This window comes from Artemia franciscana, chromosome 11, assembly GCF_032884065.1.
Source record: "Artemia franciscana chromosome 11, ASM3288406v1, whole genome shotgun sequence".
Taxonomy (NCBI): Eukaryota; Metazoa; Arthropoda; class Branchiopoda; order Anostraca; family Artemiidae; genus Artemia; species Artemia franciscana.
In genome coordinates, this window is record NC_088873.1 from 41,137,330 (window position 1) to 41,154,961 (window position 17,632).

At 31.9% G+C, this 17,632-nt stretch overlaps 1 protein-coding gene across 3 annotated transcripts in view; it reads right to left on the bottom strand.

Moving 5' to 3' along the window:
* The window catches only part of LOC136033229 (uncharacterized), a 197,456-nt gene that overhangs the window by 46,878 nt on the left and 132,946 nt on the right, over nucleotides 1-17,632 (bottom strand). For all 3 annotated transcript variants that reach the window (XM_065713941.1, XM_065713942.1, XM_065713943.1), the window contains 4 exons: nucleotides 16,024-16,269; nucleotides 12,077-14,494; nucleotides 8,479-8,620; nucleotides 5,963-6,122 (listed from right to left, as the gene is read on the bottom strand). In XM_065713941.1, the coding sequence (XP_065570013.1) occupies nucleotides 5,963-6,122; nucleotides 8,479-8,620; nucleotides 12,077-14,494; nucleotides 16,024-16,269 (2,966 nt within the window). The remainder of the gene's footprint in view (nucleotides 1-5,962; nucleotides 6,123-8,478; nucleotides 8,621-12,076; nucleotides 14,495-16,023; nucleotides 16,270-17,632) is intronic.

A 17,632-nucleotide genomic window follows, 5' to 3' on the forward strand; every position in this document is an offset into this window, starting at 1 on the left:
GTCATTTATTAGTTTTTTCCTTTTTTTCTTTTTAGTTTTTTATTGGTTTTTACCTTTATTTTAGCTTATTTTTCAGTTTTTTCCTTTTTTTTAGTTTTTTTTTATTTTTTATTTTTTTTAGTTTTTTACCTTTTTTTAGTTTTTTTAGTTTTTTTAGTTTTTTAGCTTTTTTACTTTTTTTATTAGTTTTTAGTTTTTTTTTGTAGTTTTTGCCTTTTTTTAGTTTTTTCAGTTTTTTTTTTAGTTTTTTATTGGTTTTTACCTTTATAGTTTTTTTAGTTTTTTAGCTTTTTTATTTTTTTTATTAGTTTTTAGTTTTTTTTTGTAGTTTTTGCCTTTTTTTAGTTTTTTCAGTTTTGACGTCACCTGATCCAGTTTTTTCAGGTGACGTCACCTGACACATCCATCCACACATCCACAGACAGACAACTTATTTTTATATATATAGATAGATATAGATATATATATATATATATATATATGGTTTTAACTACGTAAAACTTGCGAATATACAACATTCTTTGCTGTCCCATTGTCTTTGCATATAAATAGATTGTCAGGTTTACCGACTCTTGAACATGCAACATATAATGGTCCATGGGAAAACAATCTGTATTCAGATCTATACCTCATGATTCTAATGATTGCCCTTGAGCTTTGTTGATGGTGATTGCTAATCGACCATTCCCTGTCCCGGTGTCCCGGTCGTCATTTATATCCCCCTGTTTCCCCCGGTGTCCCCGTTGTAGTTGTGTCCCTGTGTCCCGGTCGTCATTTATATTCCCTGTGTCCCGGTCGTCATTTGTATCCCGGTGTCCCGGTCTGTATATACATTCGTTTTTTAGTTTTGTTTTTCTCCTTTATTTTTTTCCTTTTTTTTCTTTTTTAGTTTATTTAGATTTTTAGATTTTTTAGTTTTTTTTATTAGTTTTTAGTTTTTTTTTCTTTTTAGTTTTTTTGTAGTTTTTACCGTCTTTTTAGTTTTGTTAGTTTTTTTTTTACTTATGTCCTGGTCGTCATTTATACTCCCTGTGTCCCGGTGCTTTGTTGATTGCTAATCGAACATTCCTTTTGTCCTGGTCACTTTCTCTTTGAGTGTCATCATTTATTTTTTTTCTTTTTTAGTTCTTTTAGTTTTTACCTTTTTTATTTTTTTTTAGTTTTTTAGATGAAATTTTTTTTTAGTTATTTCCTTTTTTTCTTTTTAGTTTTTTATTGGTTTTTACCTTTATTTTAGCTTATTTTTCAGTTTTTTCCTTTTTTTTAGTTTTTTTTTATTTTTTATTTTTTTTAGTTTTTTAGCTTTTTTACTTTTTTTATTAGTTTTTAGTTTTTTTTGTAGTTTTTGCCTTTTTTTAGTTTTTTCAGTTTTTTTTTAGTTTTTTATTGGTTTTTACCTTTATTTTAGCTTATTTTTCAGTTTTTTCCTTTTTTTTAGTTTTTTTTTATTTTTTTTTTTTTTAGTTTTTTACCTTTTTTTAGTTTTAGTTTTTTTAGTTTTTTTAGTTTTTTAGCTTTTTTACTTTTTTTATTAGTTTTTAGTTTTTTTTGTAGTTTTTGCCTTTTTTTAGTTTTTTCAGTTTTTTTTTAGTTTTTTATTGGTTTTTACCTTTATTTTAGCTTATTTTTCAGTTTTTTCCTTTTTTTTAATTTTTTTTAGTTTTTAGTTTTTTTAGTTTTTTACCTTTTTTTAGTTTTTTTAGTTTTTTAGCTTTTTTATTTTTTTTTATTAGTTTTTAGTTTTTTTTGTAGTTTTTGCCTTTTTTTTAGTTTTTTTAGTTTTTTAGCTTTTTTATTAGTTTTTAGTTTTTTCTGTAGTTTTTGCCTTTTTTTTAGTTTTTTTAGTTTTTTAGCTTTTTTATTTTTTTTATTAGTTTTTAGTTTTTTTTGTAGTTAGTTTTTTTAGTTTTTTACCTTTTTTTAGTTTTTTTAGTTTTTTTTAGTTTTTTAGCTTTTTTATTTTTTTTATTAGTTTTTAGTTTTTTTTGTAGTTTTTGCCTTTTTTTAGTTTTTTTAGTTTTTTAGCTTTTTTATTAGTTTTTAGTTTTTTTTTGTAGTTTTTGCCTTTTTTTAGTTTTTTAGCTTTTTTATTTTTTTTATTAGTTTTTAGTTTTTTTTGTAGTTTTTGCCTTTTTTTAGTTTTTTCAGTTTTGACGTCACCTGATCCAGTTTTTTCAGGTGACGTCACCTGATCCACACACAGATCCACAGACAACTTATTTTCATATATATAGATTTACTTAATTCGAACTCAATTGAGCATACAGCTCAATCCTTATAAAGACGTCAGTCGACAAACATGACGTCACTCGACACACACACACAGACAACTTATTTTTATATATATAGATTATCAGTGATAAAAGAAACGGCACATTTATTTCATATTTACTTAATTCGAACTCCATTACTATACGTGCTCTTCAATAAACAGGGCAACAGTCTGGAAGTGAAAGAAGAGTTTACATATTTGGTTGTAGTTTGACAACAAAAGGTAGGTTTGGTAAAAATATAAAGATAAGTTTTGCAAAAGGAAAGCGAGCATCTTATGTCATGACTGTGAGCCAGGTAGCTAATATTAGTGATATAAAGATTCATAAACGAAAGTTTCTTATTAAAATAGTTCAGGCTAGGCATGAAATTGCTACTAAGTTGAAAAGTATTCGGGTACAGCATAAAAAAAAATTCCTGGGGTAAATAGATTTGCTAATAATTTGGTAATTCACAGATTTGACATCATTGAGAAGTAGAAGACTGGTAACCATGATTAGGTTTTAGAAAAAGGTCCTGTGAGAATAAGGATGGTGGGTGACTCAGTCATAATGCTGGATGATTGTGGTCTGAGCGGGCTATGGAATGAAAGTGCGAGTTTAGAGGCATGGATATCAATGTGGTAGCGGTAAGGATGATGGAATGCCACGGGACCAGGAGATTTAAATGTAAAACCCGGTCACTAGATACGTATATACAGGTCAGACAGGCGTGGGGGGGGAGATTTATTTTAGGGTAGGAGTGTAGAGGAATGAGTTGATTTTTTTTAGTATGAGAGCGACTGGGTTACCACTTAGGGAAAAAAGAAAGTATATGGGTCCGTTGACGCAGAAAAACGGCTCTTACTTTTACCCAATGTGTGGGAGTACCGGGGGAAATCTTTTACTCTTTGTAGGGGAGGGCCAAAAACTGGTAAGAATTTTTTAGGAATTGATTTATTGAAAACAATAATTGGATAAGAATAATGAGAAAAAATTAACTTGGGGAAATTCGAAAGTTGAAGAAATTCTTTATACTAGGGCTGAACCCATCACAAAAAACTGGGCAGAAAAAGAGAAAATATAAATAAAACCCATTAGATAACTACAAACAAGGGACAAACAGAAATGACCAAAGATGGGAAGACTTCTGGCATTCGGTAAAGAAATCACAAATAGGCTTCTCAATAATCCCAGCTGGGTTTACTAATTGATACTTTCTTTGCAGAAAAGAGTTACTTGTCCAAGTTGGAATTTTAAGTAAATACTTTACAAATTTAAAGTAAAGGAGATGAACTTGCTTTCTCTTGCCTCAATTAAGGAAGAACAAATAGGACCAAGGGCAAGTAAGTGAGGAACTGTTAGGCTATTATATAACTGAGAATGGCGAATTCTACTTAGATACGAAACGTTTGAAGCCAGGGAGGCATACGCAGCCCGTATCTTACTGGCATAATTTTTAATTGCCAGGTTTACAGTTTCCTTCAGATTTGCTCCTATAGGCATGTCCAGGTAAGTAAGGCTGCTAACAAAAGGAGCCTCAGAGCCGGATAGACTTGTTGAGTTTCTATTCCCTTTATAGTTGAATGGTAGAACAACTGTTTGATCAGTATTAAAGCTCAATCCAATGTGCTCGTACTCTTCTTGGAGAAACTCAAAGGTTGAAGAGCATCCTTGAAAAGTGCAGGAAAAGTTTAGTAGGAAAGTAAAACAGTTCAAAATAGGGATGATACCTTTTTATTGACAGTGAAATATAAAATTATTTAACTGGATATTTCGAACACATATACAGTGTTCATCATCAGCAGTAAAACTCTGATGAGTTTTACATTCAGCAGAGTTTTATCATTCAGCATGATAAAACTCTGATGATAAAACTCTGAATGATCTGATGAGATCATTCAGCAGAGTTTTACTGCTGATGATGAACACTGTATATGTGTTCGAAATATCCAGTTAAATAATTTTATATTTCACTGTCAATAAAAAGGTATCATCCCTATTTTGAACTGTTTTACTTTCGTCATGGAAAGGCAGTGTGGTCTTCGAAGTTATCTAAGTTTAGTAGGTCATCCGCAAACGTAACTAACGAAAGATAACGAAACGTAACCACCTCCTTTGAAGATAAATGTACAGTTCAACTTATCCTGAGCACCGGTAACACAATTACTAAACAAAACTGGAGAACTCCTTGGCGTACACCTTTTAGAATCAGAAATAGTTGACTACCATCTTTAATTCCAGCCTTCAGATTTCTATACATGTATCTTAAACAAGTAATTACCACAGCATCGCTACATTTCAAAAGGGCCTCAAACAAACACAAGTCAAAAGCTCTTGGAACATCAAGTGCCCACAAGACCAAGAAATCAGCTTTTTCTCCAAAATCCTTCACCACATTTATAAGCAGAAAGAGAGCATGCTTTCTATCTAAGATACCTGGTACCCAAACTGACGAGGAGATTTATGTTGCATTGCATTTATTTATTGCTTTTTTTGTGTTATATATAAAGAATTGTCATTTGTTGGTTAATATTAATAAAATCATTATTATTATTATTAGGTACTGTAATGCCGTGATTAAACAAAAAACAGGAAAAACTGATCTTTTTGCTCAGACACAGAAATTGAGGTTAATAAATTAATCAGTGCTATCAAAGCCGTTTTTATCTCTATATCTCTATACTAAGAATCGAAGGAGAATATCAAAATTATCAAAAGAGCAATTTAGTAATTTTTCCTTGTACAGCTGGTGTCTGTAGGAGAGGGTTCACTGGAAGATGTTTGGAGAAGGGGGTTATAAAAAAAACTCTTTAAAGTAAAAAGCTAGCAAATTAAACAGCTTTTAAAGTAAAGTTGTGTCTCTTTGACGCCGATTAATCATCTTTAAATAGTGAAAAATTTGAATTTAAAAGAAGGAACTTAAAATTGAAGATAAAAATAAGAGAGCACTAGATACAGATACACAATTATTTCCAAAAAGTTCAGCTATCCATGTAAATGCGTCGACCTACTTTGAGTTACCCTTATTTTAGTTACTTTGAGCTTATTTTATTCAAATTTGGATTTCACTTAGAGACTAAAAATTATATTTTCACCCTTCCCCCTTTTTTTCGGGCACTCTATTTTAAAAAATATATATTTTGTGATGTTGCTTCGCTGCTTTTGTAAGCTGAGATGGATTCAAGAGTAAACGTAAATAAAGTGATAACCCTGCATTTATTCTTTCGCTCTTTGAAACTCAACTCATGGCACTCAAATGGGAGTCAATCAACTTTAACTTCAGCTTCATATGTACCTAAAAAACTCTCCACTTTACCATCGTCAGAAATTGCCATCGTATTTATCATTTGTTTTCATCCATCCTTTGAATCGCTTATTTTTAAGATTTACAGTTAACAGGGCAAACTTACTATTTTGTCAACCATCACCCCTCCCCCTTATGGCAGAAAATATAAATGGGTTTTGAACAACAAATGGTACCATACTACGATTTATTTAATGCAAAAAAAAAATACGTTCTTCGAATTTTTAACCAAGTTACGGATGGCCCTAAGAACGATAAATACACACACAAAAATTTAAATAGCTTACCTCAATGAAAATACGATCAATTAAATGGGAGAAAAAAGCCACAGGTGGCACTTGCCACCCTAAGAAATTTATCGGCCCTAAGAACGATAAATACATACATAAAAATATGAATAGCTTACCTCAATGAAAAGACGATCAATTAAAGTTGAGAAATAAGCCACAGGTGGCACTTGCTTGACTAGGTCATACTGACCTTTGATCAACTGGACAGCAGCTCTTACATATGGTTGATATTTTCCAGTCAACTCTTTAAATCTTTCAGATTCCGTATTGGACAAACTAAAAATATAACTTAACTATATTCATATAGTGATATATCAATAGCTATATTTATAACTACCAATTTAAAATATTTAGATACATAATGTAGACAAGTATATCATAAATATGACAAAAAATGATCACAGTTGAAGAACGGTAGTTACTTCCAGTATTTAAATGAGCCATTGAGGATTTAATCTGGCCGAAGCCTAATTTTTTACATCATATTTTGGATTTTGTTTATTTTGTACGTCAAAGCACATGGTTGACGTATAGTTATAAAATGACTTTTCACTGTGACGTAAAACCAATGAAGTAATAAGTGACGCTTATAAAGTGAAGTGATTTTTTTATTTCCCTAAAGATGAGATTAATACAGGAAAAAAAAAACACAATCGCAAACATTTTTTTTTTTTTTTTTTGGAGTCAATTGGCATATGTCCGTTCTGAAATTTACTTAGGATGACTTTCCATATTTAAATTTTTAAGTGTTTCACAAAAACAGCAATTCTCGATATTTTGACTGTTTTAAATCATGGGAGCTCTACACCTCTCACGACCTCTTTTATAAGAGCTCTGTTTTACGGTATTTACGGTTATGATTTTCACGATACTTTAACTGCTTTAAAACATGAGAGCTCTAAACATGGATGCCTCTTTTATGATCTTTACGTTCTGTTTTATGGCCTTTTCAATATTTTAACTGTATTAGATCATGAGAGCTCTGCACTTTGATGTCTGTTTTATGATCTTTACGGTCTGTTTTTATCGTCTTTCCAATATATTAACCGTTTTAAACCATGAGAGCTCTGTACCTCGATGTCTGTTTTATGGTTTTTACGGGCTGTTTTACAGTCTTCACGATTTTTTAACTGCTTTAAATCATGAGAGCTCTAAACATCGATGTCTCTTTTATGGTCTTTACTTTCTGTTTTATGGTCTTTTCAATATTTTAAATCGTTTTAAATCATGAGAGCACTGCGCCTCCATGTCTATTTCATGATCTTTACGGTCTGTTTTTTCGTCTTTCCAATACTATAACCGTTTTAAACCACGAGAGCTCTGTACCTCGATGTCTGTTTTATGGCCTTTACAGTCTATTTTATGGTCTTACGATATTTTAACTGCTTTAAATCATGAGAGCTCTAAACATCGATGTCTTTTTTATGGTCTTTACGTTCTATTTTATGGTCTTTTCAATATTTTAACTGTTTTAAATCATGAGAGCTCTGCACCTCGATGTCTGTTTTATGATCTTTACGGTCTGTTTTTTCGTCTTTCCAATACTATAACCGTTTTAAACCACGAGAGCTCTGTACCTCGATGTCTGTTTTATGGCCTTTACAGTCTATTTTATGGTCTTACGATATTTTAACTGCTTTAAATCATGAGAGCTCTAAACATCGATGTCTTTTTTATGGTCTTTACGTTCTGTTTTATGGTCTTTTCAATATTTTAACTGTTTTAAATCATGAGAGCTCTGCACCTCGATGTCTGTTTTATGATCTTTACGGTCTGTTTTTTCGTCTTTCCAATATTTTAGCCGTCTTAAACCATGAGAGCTCTGTACCTCGATGTCTGTTTTAAGGTCTTTCCAATATTTTGGCTGTTTCAAATTATTAGAGCTCTGCACCTTAAGGGCGTTTTACGGTAAAAACAAAGAAATGAATATAACGATAACAAACGAGTCTACGACCAGTAAAGGAAAACGAAGAGAATAAAAAATCAAATGAATTTTCGCCCGTATACAACAAGGCGAAAATTAAGGATATAGCTATCAAGTCATTTAGTTATGAATTTCACCTTTAAAAGGTTCGTTTGACTATTAAATTAAATGGACTTTTATTTGAGAAGTTCCGAGATACTGATATCTTCTGTCCTCAAATTTGACCAGGTCCTGTTACCACAAACATTTCGTCCAAATCTTCGACTATTCAGCAAGAAGCAATTTTGTCAAAAGGGCTGAAATTTTGCTTTCCGTCATCGGATCCTTATTCTAAAATAATTTTTATGGTGAAGGCTGGTATTATGTCCTCTATGGGTGAAGTTGAAGCACCATAAGAACATAGAGCCGAAATTGTGAAACATTTAAACAAGTCTGATTAGAACAAACTTGAAAATACTACCACCAGACATGACATAAAAACCCTTACACATTTAAAACAAGATAAAGACCTAATCATCACCAAAACTGATAAATGCAACACAATAGTAATAATAGATAACAGTGATTATGAACCAAAAATGAAAGCCGTTATCTCATATAGAAAGAGAGAGGAAGGAGAGAGAGAGAGAGAGAGAGAGAGAGAGAGAGAGAGAAAGAGAGAGAGAGAGAGCAAGCAGTTTTCTAGTTCAAGAAATGGAAGATACAAACCCTCTAAATTCGTTGACTACTAATTGGACATAATCATCAAAATGTATTTCTTCCAGCCAAGAATAGTAGGTCTTGTAGAGTTTCAGAATTCTTGTCGTTAATGGATAATTTACCAACCACCGGAACACTTCTGATTTTGAATCTAAGAAAAATGTTTTTTTTTTAACTGTCTTTCAGAAGGCTATCAAGAATATTGAAATAGGTTAATGTTTGCAGTACTAATTTTACTTCTTTGATTTGGCGAACTTGGGGTCCTAATTGATTCCATTGTTTGGTCCTAATTAAGACATGGCAGGCACAAATCTCAATTTTAGACCGGCTTATAAATCGACTTAAAGACCTCCAAAGTAACATAAGCACCACAAAGCAACTGCAAAATCAGAATAAAAATACATAGCAGATCATAAAAGGACATAAGAATTAAAACAAAAAAAGACAGTTATTTCGAAGTTGATTCAACCAGTAAATTAATTTTAGTACTTCTCATTTTCTCTTCTACACTTGATAAAAAAATACCGTTTTGTTTGTTCTTATCTGTTACAGACTTTAATTGCGTTATTACAAGGCGCAATTTCTTGTTTATTGTCAAGACAGTCAATTTTGACTGTCTTGACAGTCAAGGTGGTCAAGGTGGCGGTCATGCACGATCAAGACCACAAATTCTTACGCTACATATTTTCACCTGACGGTGAATGTTGGACTATTATAGCATATGATTCTTGCCATCTATTGAGCTGAAAACAGGCACAGCGTTGTTGACTGTTCCTGACCTTGTGAACCAATAATTTCTTAGAAAATTATTTCTTTTTATTTAAAAGAATTAAAATAAAGAAAAGATTCAATTTTTTTTTTAAAGGACATCCAGCCCTTTTCAATGGAAAAAAACATAAAAAAAAAGATTGATTCTTCGTTACTTTTTTTTAATGATCTTGTTTCTTTATTTTTCAATTTTGCTTTAACACCATTCTCACTCGGTATCTTTCGTTTATATATACTGTTTTGGTTTTTTCCTACCACTTTTTTTTAATTAAAATTCTTTTTCTTGTTTAGCAAGAGAATTTTCTTTTGATGACTTGATATATTATGCAGATTTTTTTTTATCTTCAATTTATAATATTTACATTTTATCAATGACACTTGTTTTTATTAGTTTAAAAATCTATTTTTAACTGTATTCGTTAATCGTTATATATTGACAAGAAGCAGAGATTCGTCATTTAGCACTTGTATAAGTACTTCGAGATATAATAAAAAAATTCTTTTTTTTTTACATTTTTTTGTTCAAAATTTTTACGGATGTGAATTCAAAATAAGTCAAATTCTGTTTGTACTCGTTTTTGCTCTCTTTATTAGAATTTTTTATTTATTTCTTTATTTTGATCTGGCTTTGCTCTTTATTTTTTTTTATTTCTCTCTTAATTTTGAGAATGCTCTTTATTTCGCTTTTAACTTCTCTTAGTTTTACTCTCTTTATTAGAAACATAGAAACATTCAGAAATGTTTCTTTTCAAAATTGTCTTACGAAGTAATACTTTCTCAGAAGAACTATATTCTGCTGATTATAATAATTATCATAAGCAGTATATTAGGCATTAAATAAAGTAGATATCATACATTAAATTAAATGAAAGTATATAAAACAATATACTAAATAAAATACAAGGGTTTCATTCGCTTTTTTATGACTTATGATGATTTTATCACCATATTGGGTTTTGTTTAGAAATTTATTAAAAAAGCAACTACAGTTCTACAGCTGTGTATCTTTTGTTTTTATCGCTTCTATCTTTTTGAGGTATTTTCTTGTATGTTTAGTTTCATTTTCTTTTAATTGTTCTATTGGTGAAGGCTTCCAAATATGAATCCAAAATATTTCAGATTAAATTAGTCTATAAGTTTTGCAGCAATAATTAAAATTAATTATATTATCTATATTTTAATCTGATTTTATCGTTAAATGGGGTAGCTACCCAAAAAACAGGCTAATGTAACATTCTCGCCTAAGCCATTATCTGCAGATAATATTATAATAGCAATATTCGTTCTTTGTAATATGTTACAAATTATGTCAAATGAACTTTCTGGATTGATTTCAGCTCAACCCATCAACCCATCTATGTAATATTCCATTACATTTTGGCTTTTATTTAAAATGACAGGGTTATACAATGTTAATTTTTATTGTGTTCCAGTATCTTAAAACATCTAAGATATTTGACGCCATCTATTTCTTTTTCAAAAAAGATCTACAAATTCCTCTTTTAAAGGGTCTAAAATTTTTAGGTCTCTTTGCTGCAAGGCCGTATAAAAGCTTTCAGGGGAGCGATGTGAAACTCATTATTTGTACAGTTCTTTTCTGGGCTTTTATATGAGCTTTTTAAGCTCTTATACAAGTTTTTAAGCTCTTATATGATCTTTTTTACGAGTTAGAGCAAAATTTCGCGAGTTGGGCCCCCCCCAGGATGCGGCTCTGTACCTAAGTAATTAATTCACTACCAAGAATAACAGTGCATCAGTTGTAAAAGAAAATGATTTTCGTAACCGCATTGGCCTGCCATCATAAAAAAAAACTGAGGTTATTTAAACCTGTCAATTAAACAAAACACACCCAAGCAGTGGAGTTAGGTTAATCCTATTGAAATATAACCTTTAGTTTATATAATAATATAATTGGAGCTTTATATTTGGACATTAGAGGGGAGGGGGGGTAGGTGGGTATTGGTAAATTATTGGAACAGCACCTCTAATACCCCCCCCCTTAATGTCCAAATATATAGCCCGAACTATAAAAGTCTAATGCATTGTATCACCCGTCACATGTCTTTGTGGCTATGAAACCAGTTTTCTGGGATCTAACTCAAGGTCGATCTCCCAGGTTGTAAGCCAATACTATTTTTCTATAGCAGTGAAATGCGTATTAACAACAGACACGAGCAGATTCTTTGATGAAAAAAATTACTGTGGATTCATTGAAAGCTTTAACATGAATAGGCCGGACAAAGTTGCATTGTTTTTCTTTAGAGTTTGATAAAAATCAATTAGTGGAGACACCTCTAATTTTTAAAAGCAGTAATAAAACTATTTTTACAAGACGTAGAGCATTGTAAAGCAGCCTTTTGATTTGCCACAAGATTCCAAACTTTTTGGCCATTTTTTTTTTTTTATCAGTTTCTTTAAAACTGGCCATTTAAGATACGCTTCCTTTACTATTTATAAGGGCTGAACTGATCATACAGCTTTGATTTTAATGTCATTTTGTAAATCTTATAAAAAAAAATAATCCCAAAGATTCTTAAGTTTGTAGTTATAAGATATGATTTTTAGCAATAATTTTTAATATCCAAGATTTTAATATTTCTCATTGGCTTAAGTTGGCCAGTTAGCTTAAGTCAACAGTCTTTAGATATTCTGGCACACCCCTCAAGGAGCAATTAAGCCAATGAGAATGGAGGAAATCTCGTTTACATTTTGGGTATTCTTGTTCGCTTTCAACCAGGGAGATTCGCGTTAAGCGTAATTCTCGAGTGTGTTTCTTTTAATTAACAAGTACCAAAATTGATGACGAGGCAAACCTTGTAATAAAGCATAAATAACTTACCTTCATAAAAATGAAGAGCAGTCAATACTTTATCCTTCGTCCATTCATAAACAGATTTCATGTGAAGTAAGTACACTTGACCCGCATCTAAATAGTTCCACAAAAGAGAAGAAAATCGAGTTTGGATCGCATCAATTTCATTCATCAAGGCCTCCTCAAAGTGACCAAAGTTCTGATCAATGAATACCGCCGTGGAAGTTATCAGCTGATTTAGTTCATTTCTTTTAGTTATCACATAAGAGTATATATTTTTTGATAACTGAATAGTTGAATTTGATGTTTTTGAACTGATCAAACTGATAATATCATATGGAATGACAGTATAAGCGTTAGTGTAGATATCCCGAGACATGGAAATAATCAGAGAGCCAACTTTTAAGATTCCATCCCTCGCAGCACTGAATACACAGGATATGTTAGATACCGTTTTAGTAGATGCTTGGATAAATTTAGTTTGAATGGTTGAAATGACTTGATACAAGGATCTAATAAAAAACGCATCGTTCTTATACAAATCATTAACAACACTGACTAATTCATTCAAATCTTCACTGATTAAAATAATTTCTTCTTTATACGACGAGGCAAGAATATTGAATATCCCAAGAAGAGTATTTTTAATTGCAATTAATTTACTGATCTTTTCTTCACGGACAAAGGAGCTGAACCTATCTCTAATACTATTGGAAGTTGCTCGTAAATAATGTGAATAAGAGTAAACAATATCCTTATATTCTTGAAAAGATTCACTGCGCCATGTTATTCTGTTTGCTAAAAGCTTAGCAGTTTGAAGGCGAACACTAAATGATCCATCAATAACAGTTTTCCCCATAAAGTCATGCGATAGTCTTCCACGGACCTCTTTATCTGTTGGGAAACCAAGATAAAGTCGGATGGTTTTTTCCTTTAAGTGCGTGTGCACCCTGACGGCGGGTCGTTGCAAATCTACTTTGAGCTCAACTTTGAGTGGTAGTTCCTTATTAATAGATGTCTGGACGAATCCTGTGTAATGAAATTTGTCCTTTTTGAATAGAGCTATGAGTTCAACGGAGTGGCCATTCGAGGAGGCTTCCAACAATAATTTATTTTTCTTCTGGTTTATATTAAGAGCAATATTGAAACGCTGCATTTCTTTATTATTATTAAGATAGTCAACTGTAATAAAACCACTCACTTTCATATTTCCTGATTCCATTTCACTCGTTGCTTCAAAATTCAAACCTGACTCTAAATGTTGGAGCAACACTAAAGCTTTATGTATTTTTTCTTTGTGAGTCACTTCACTACTGAAAGCTAATTTAGCACGCATTAATTCATTTTCCAAGTTGCTGTATTGTAGTGAAGTGTCAATCATGATGACATCTGCAGGGGAAGCCCATGTGTAATCAGCCTTCACAATAATATCATGATTTAACTTAAAATGACGTAATGTAACTACGTATGCTCTACTTGTTGTCCCCCAACTACTTTTATCTTTCGAGTCAAAAGTAAAACCTGTTCTTCTGAGTGGATCACGTAGGGCATTCCACAAAAAGTCAATATCTAGTGAGGACTCGCCTCTCGAAGCAGCTGACTTAAGCTCCACCCCAAATGACCGTTTTGGTAGATCTAATCTCAAGTTGGCAGCACTTTGGGAGCTTCTTCTTGTCCCTTCCTGCTTCGAAAGAATGTGATAGCCAATAGAATAGTCTTCATTCCATGAAAATACAAAATCATTTAGGAGTTTATTGCTAGTATTGTCAAAGTTAAAATTCAGTGAGAAAACCCGAGAAGGTAATTTGTAAATTAGATTCAGCATTTTATTGGAATCAAAATTGTATCCAGCCTTCACACTAATTGTTGACACAGGTCTGTCATGTGCATTCCAGCAAATTTCAGCAATCAGACTTGTATTTCCAGCAGTTTTCTCCAAACTATATAAGAGACTTATAGGGTAAAATGAGTTAGTAAATTCCATGTACTTTCCTGAATCTTTATCAGATATATTTAGTGAAAATAAACTTTCACCGTTGAGGTTAGCAGCTATTAAATTATTCAAGGCTTTTAAATTCTTTTCAATATGTGCTTTAGCCTCAAAACTATGAAAAGACTGAAACGTCGTTGAAGCGATGAGGACAGCATCAAAATTCTTCGCATTTATTTTACTATTGCCTCGAATAGTTATAACTTGTTCATTCAGTCTAGCCTCAAAATTCCCTTCAACTGAATCGGATCTCAAATCTCCTTCGAGAGTGACGCCAAAGCCAGTATTAATAAACTGTCCTTCAATCGTTCCTGAATAAGAGTTGCTGGAGAGGCGATTTGAAATTTCAATACTTGTAGTGCCAACAGATTTCAGTGGAATGTTCAGTGTTGCTTTAAAAAGGAAATCTGACAAGGAGCTGTATAAATAGTCAAAAGTGATTCCGGTCCGTTTGCCTGAAAAATAAAGAAAAAATAGCAAACTAATAAAATTGATACTAAGAAATTAGTTTTGGAGTGCCAATAGATTTCAGTGGAATGTGCACTGTTGCCTTAAAAAGGAAATCTGACAAGGAGCTGTATAAATAGTCAAAAGTGATTCCGGTTCGTTGTCCTGAAAAATTAAGAAAAAATATCAAACTAATAAAATTGGTACTAAGCAATTAGTTTTGGAAGCATTATTATTCTTTCATAGCTTTAGCATATTTTAAATTTGTGTGTTAAAAGGAGAAGGGTCTAATGTCAGAATTGGAAGTGAATATGATCTCATGCGTAAAACATTGGTGATATAGTTGGCGAAGGACAAGGTAGCAAGAAAAGGTTTACTGACGATCTCTCCCCCAAGAGCCCATCCTTAGAGAAATTTATTTTAGAAATTTAGGTGTGTAACCCTGGAAACGTGTCGATGGATCCCACGAAGAAAAAAAAAATACGACTGACTCTTAAGGTTTCAAATGCGCATGCCCAAACACATGGTTTATTAATTCCTTCAATTTAACCCCTTAAGAGATTTAGACACTTCGGAATTAAAGTCTCTTTCTGAGACTTTTTCTATATTCCTCACCTTTTAATTTGGAATTATGTTCCAAATTACAAATAACACTATGCCTATTTTATTACTGAGTTTTATTATTTATGATTGACCAACTTATGACAGCAACTGATCAACTAAAATTTACCAAAGAGATATAGAACCATATAATCAGATGAAAAAAAGATATAGAGAGGTTACTTTCTTATATTTCTGGGTTAAATGTGTGCCTTAAGCACACTGGCTTTTTTTTTACACATTTTTGTAAGCCAATCATATTGCTCCTCAGTTATATGTCAGAAAGCAAAGCTTAATACCCCCACCCCTTTCACAAGTTGTATCATGTCAAATGCCAAACCAGTGAAAAGAACAAAAAGTCAAGTCACAACAATTTTTACCAACAAACTCTTAATTTTTTTTTGTACTTGCACCGTAAACAATATACAGCAATCCTTGCCATAACCATAAACATGTTTTACAATTAAACTCTCTATTTCTCTGTGATTTCACATTCTTGGCAGGAGAAGCTCCTAAATTTACACTTAGAACCTTAAGCAACTAATTGAAATAGCCAAGCATCATTAGGGAAACCACAGCAATGGTTTCAACATTTTAGTATATTTTATAACAAGTAGGGGCAGAACGCTCAAAGCAAGGTTATACAAGGCAAAGCAATGCTCTAAACAAGGTTAAATCCGGATTTTATTTCTTGTAAGTAATATAAGAACTATGAACTTATTCATTGGCATAGAAAGCTATTAGATGCAATTTTTTTTAGAAGAATTTAGGGGAAATGGAAATTTATGCTTCAATAGCTTTATTCTTCTGCGTCAAGCATTTGCTTTCAACAGCCTGATGCAGTATCAAAACCCAGAAAAAGTAAAGAAACGAAAAAAAAAATAACAAAAAAATAAAGAAACGTGTATTACTACAGCAGCCCAGAAGCTTGCCTCACCTTTAAGTTCAAGTTCAATCTTCAATGTTTTTCTATCAGTTCTTTCAAATTGTATATCTGCCACAATGCTTTCAAAACCAATAAATGGAGTCTTCAGTTCAACCTTGGTAACAAAAACTCCCTGTTCAATGGATCCAGATGTAATTAGCTCAATACGTTTACCTTGATAATCGACGTATAATTTTGAATTGCTCCAGCTTTTGACGCTCCATTGTCCCTCTATTTCCCATGAAAGTTTCTCATAGCCTATAGAAACAGATATGATAATTTGTGGCAGTCGTTATCCTAGATGCCTCAATTACCACCAAGGTTTCTCAGATATTTTTTGAAAAATATGTTCGTCTTTTACCCTACGCCCGTTTCAGAAAAATAGTGGCCATATTGAATTATCATAATTAGATGCTATTTTACCATAATTTTATTATAGCCATCCTTCTATTTATTATGGGAGTTTCTCATAGCCTGTAGAATTGATATGGTAATTTGTGGCAGTCATTAACCTAGACGCCTCAATTATTACCAAGGTTTCTCAGACATTTTTTTTGAAAAATATGTTCGTCTTTTACCCTACGCCCATTTCAGAAAAATAGTGGCCATATTGAATTATCATAATTAGATGCTATTGTACCATAATTTTATTATAGCCATCCTTCTAATTACTATGGGAGTTTCTCATAACCTGTAAAATTGATATGGTAATTTGTGGCAGTCAGTAATCTATACGCCTCAATTATTACCAAGGTTTATCAGATATTTGTTGAAAAATATGTTCGTCTTTTACCCTACGCCCTTTTCAGAAAAATAGTGGTCCTACTGAACTATCATAATTAGATGCTATTGTACCATAATTTTATTATATTTGTGGCAGTCAGTAATCTAGATGCCTCAATTATTACCGAGGTTTCTCAGATATTTTTTGAAAAATATGTTCGTCTTTTTCCTACGCCCGTTTCAGAAAAATAGTGGTCACGTTGAATTATCATAATTAGATGTTACCGTACCATAGTTTTATTACAACCATCCTTCTATTTATTGTGGGAGTTTATCATACCCTGAAGAATTGATATGGTAATTTATGTACAATTCGAAGACCAAACCTCCTTTCCATGACGAAAGTATACCAGTTCAAAATAGGGATGAAACCTTTCAATCGACAGTGAAACTCTAGAAAATTTTTTAACTGGATTTTTCTAACACATATACAGTGTTCATCATCAGTAGTAAAACTAAAAGACATGAATAAAAATAAACAAAATTTATACCCAATAGACTAATTACATATAGTTTAAATTGCTCTTATTTTTTTTTCAATGCAACAGCGGAAGCAAATCTCCTTGACTTTTTCGGTTCCGGTTCATTAGATTTATCTGACAGATCAGGTGGACAGAGGTCAAAGCTCTTAGGTGAGATGAGATTTACTTTATTTGACCTCGGTAAATTATCATAAATTGAATTCAATCCAAATTCGCCTGTATCTCTGTTTATGGAATTATTCTTGAATAAATTTTTTTTTAATTTCGATTGTTTCCCTAAAAATTTGCTTTAAACCTTGGTCCCTAGAAATCAAAGAAACATTTCCAAACAAAATAAAATGATTTCGATAATTATA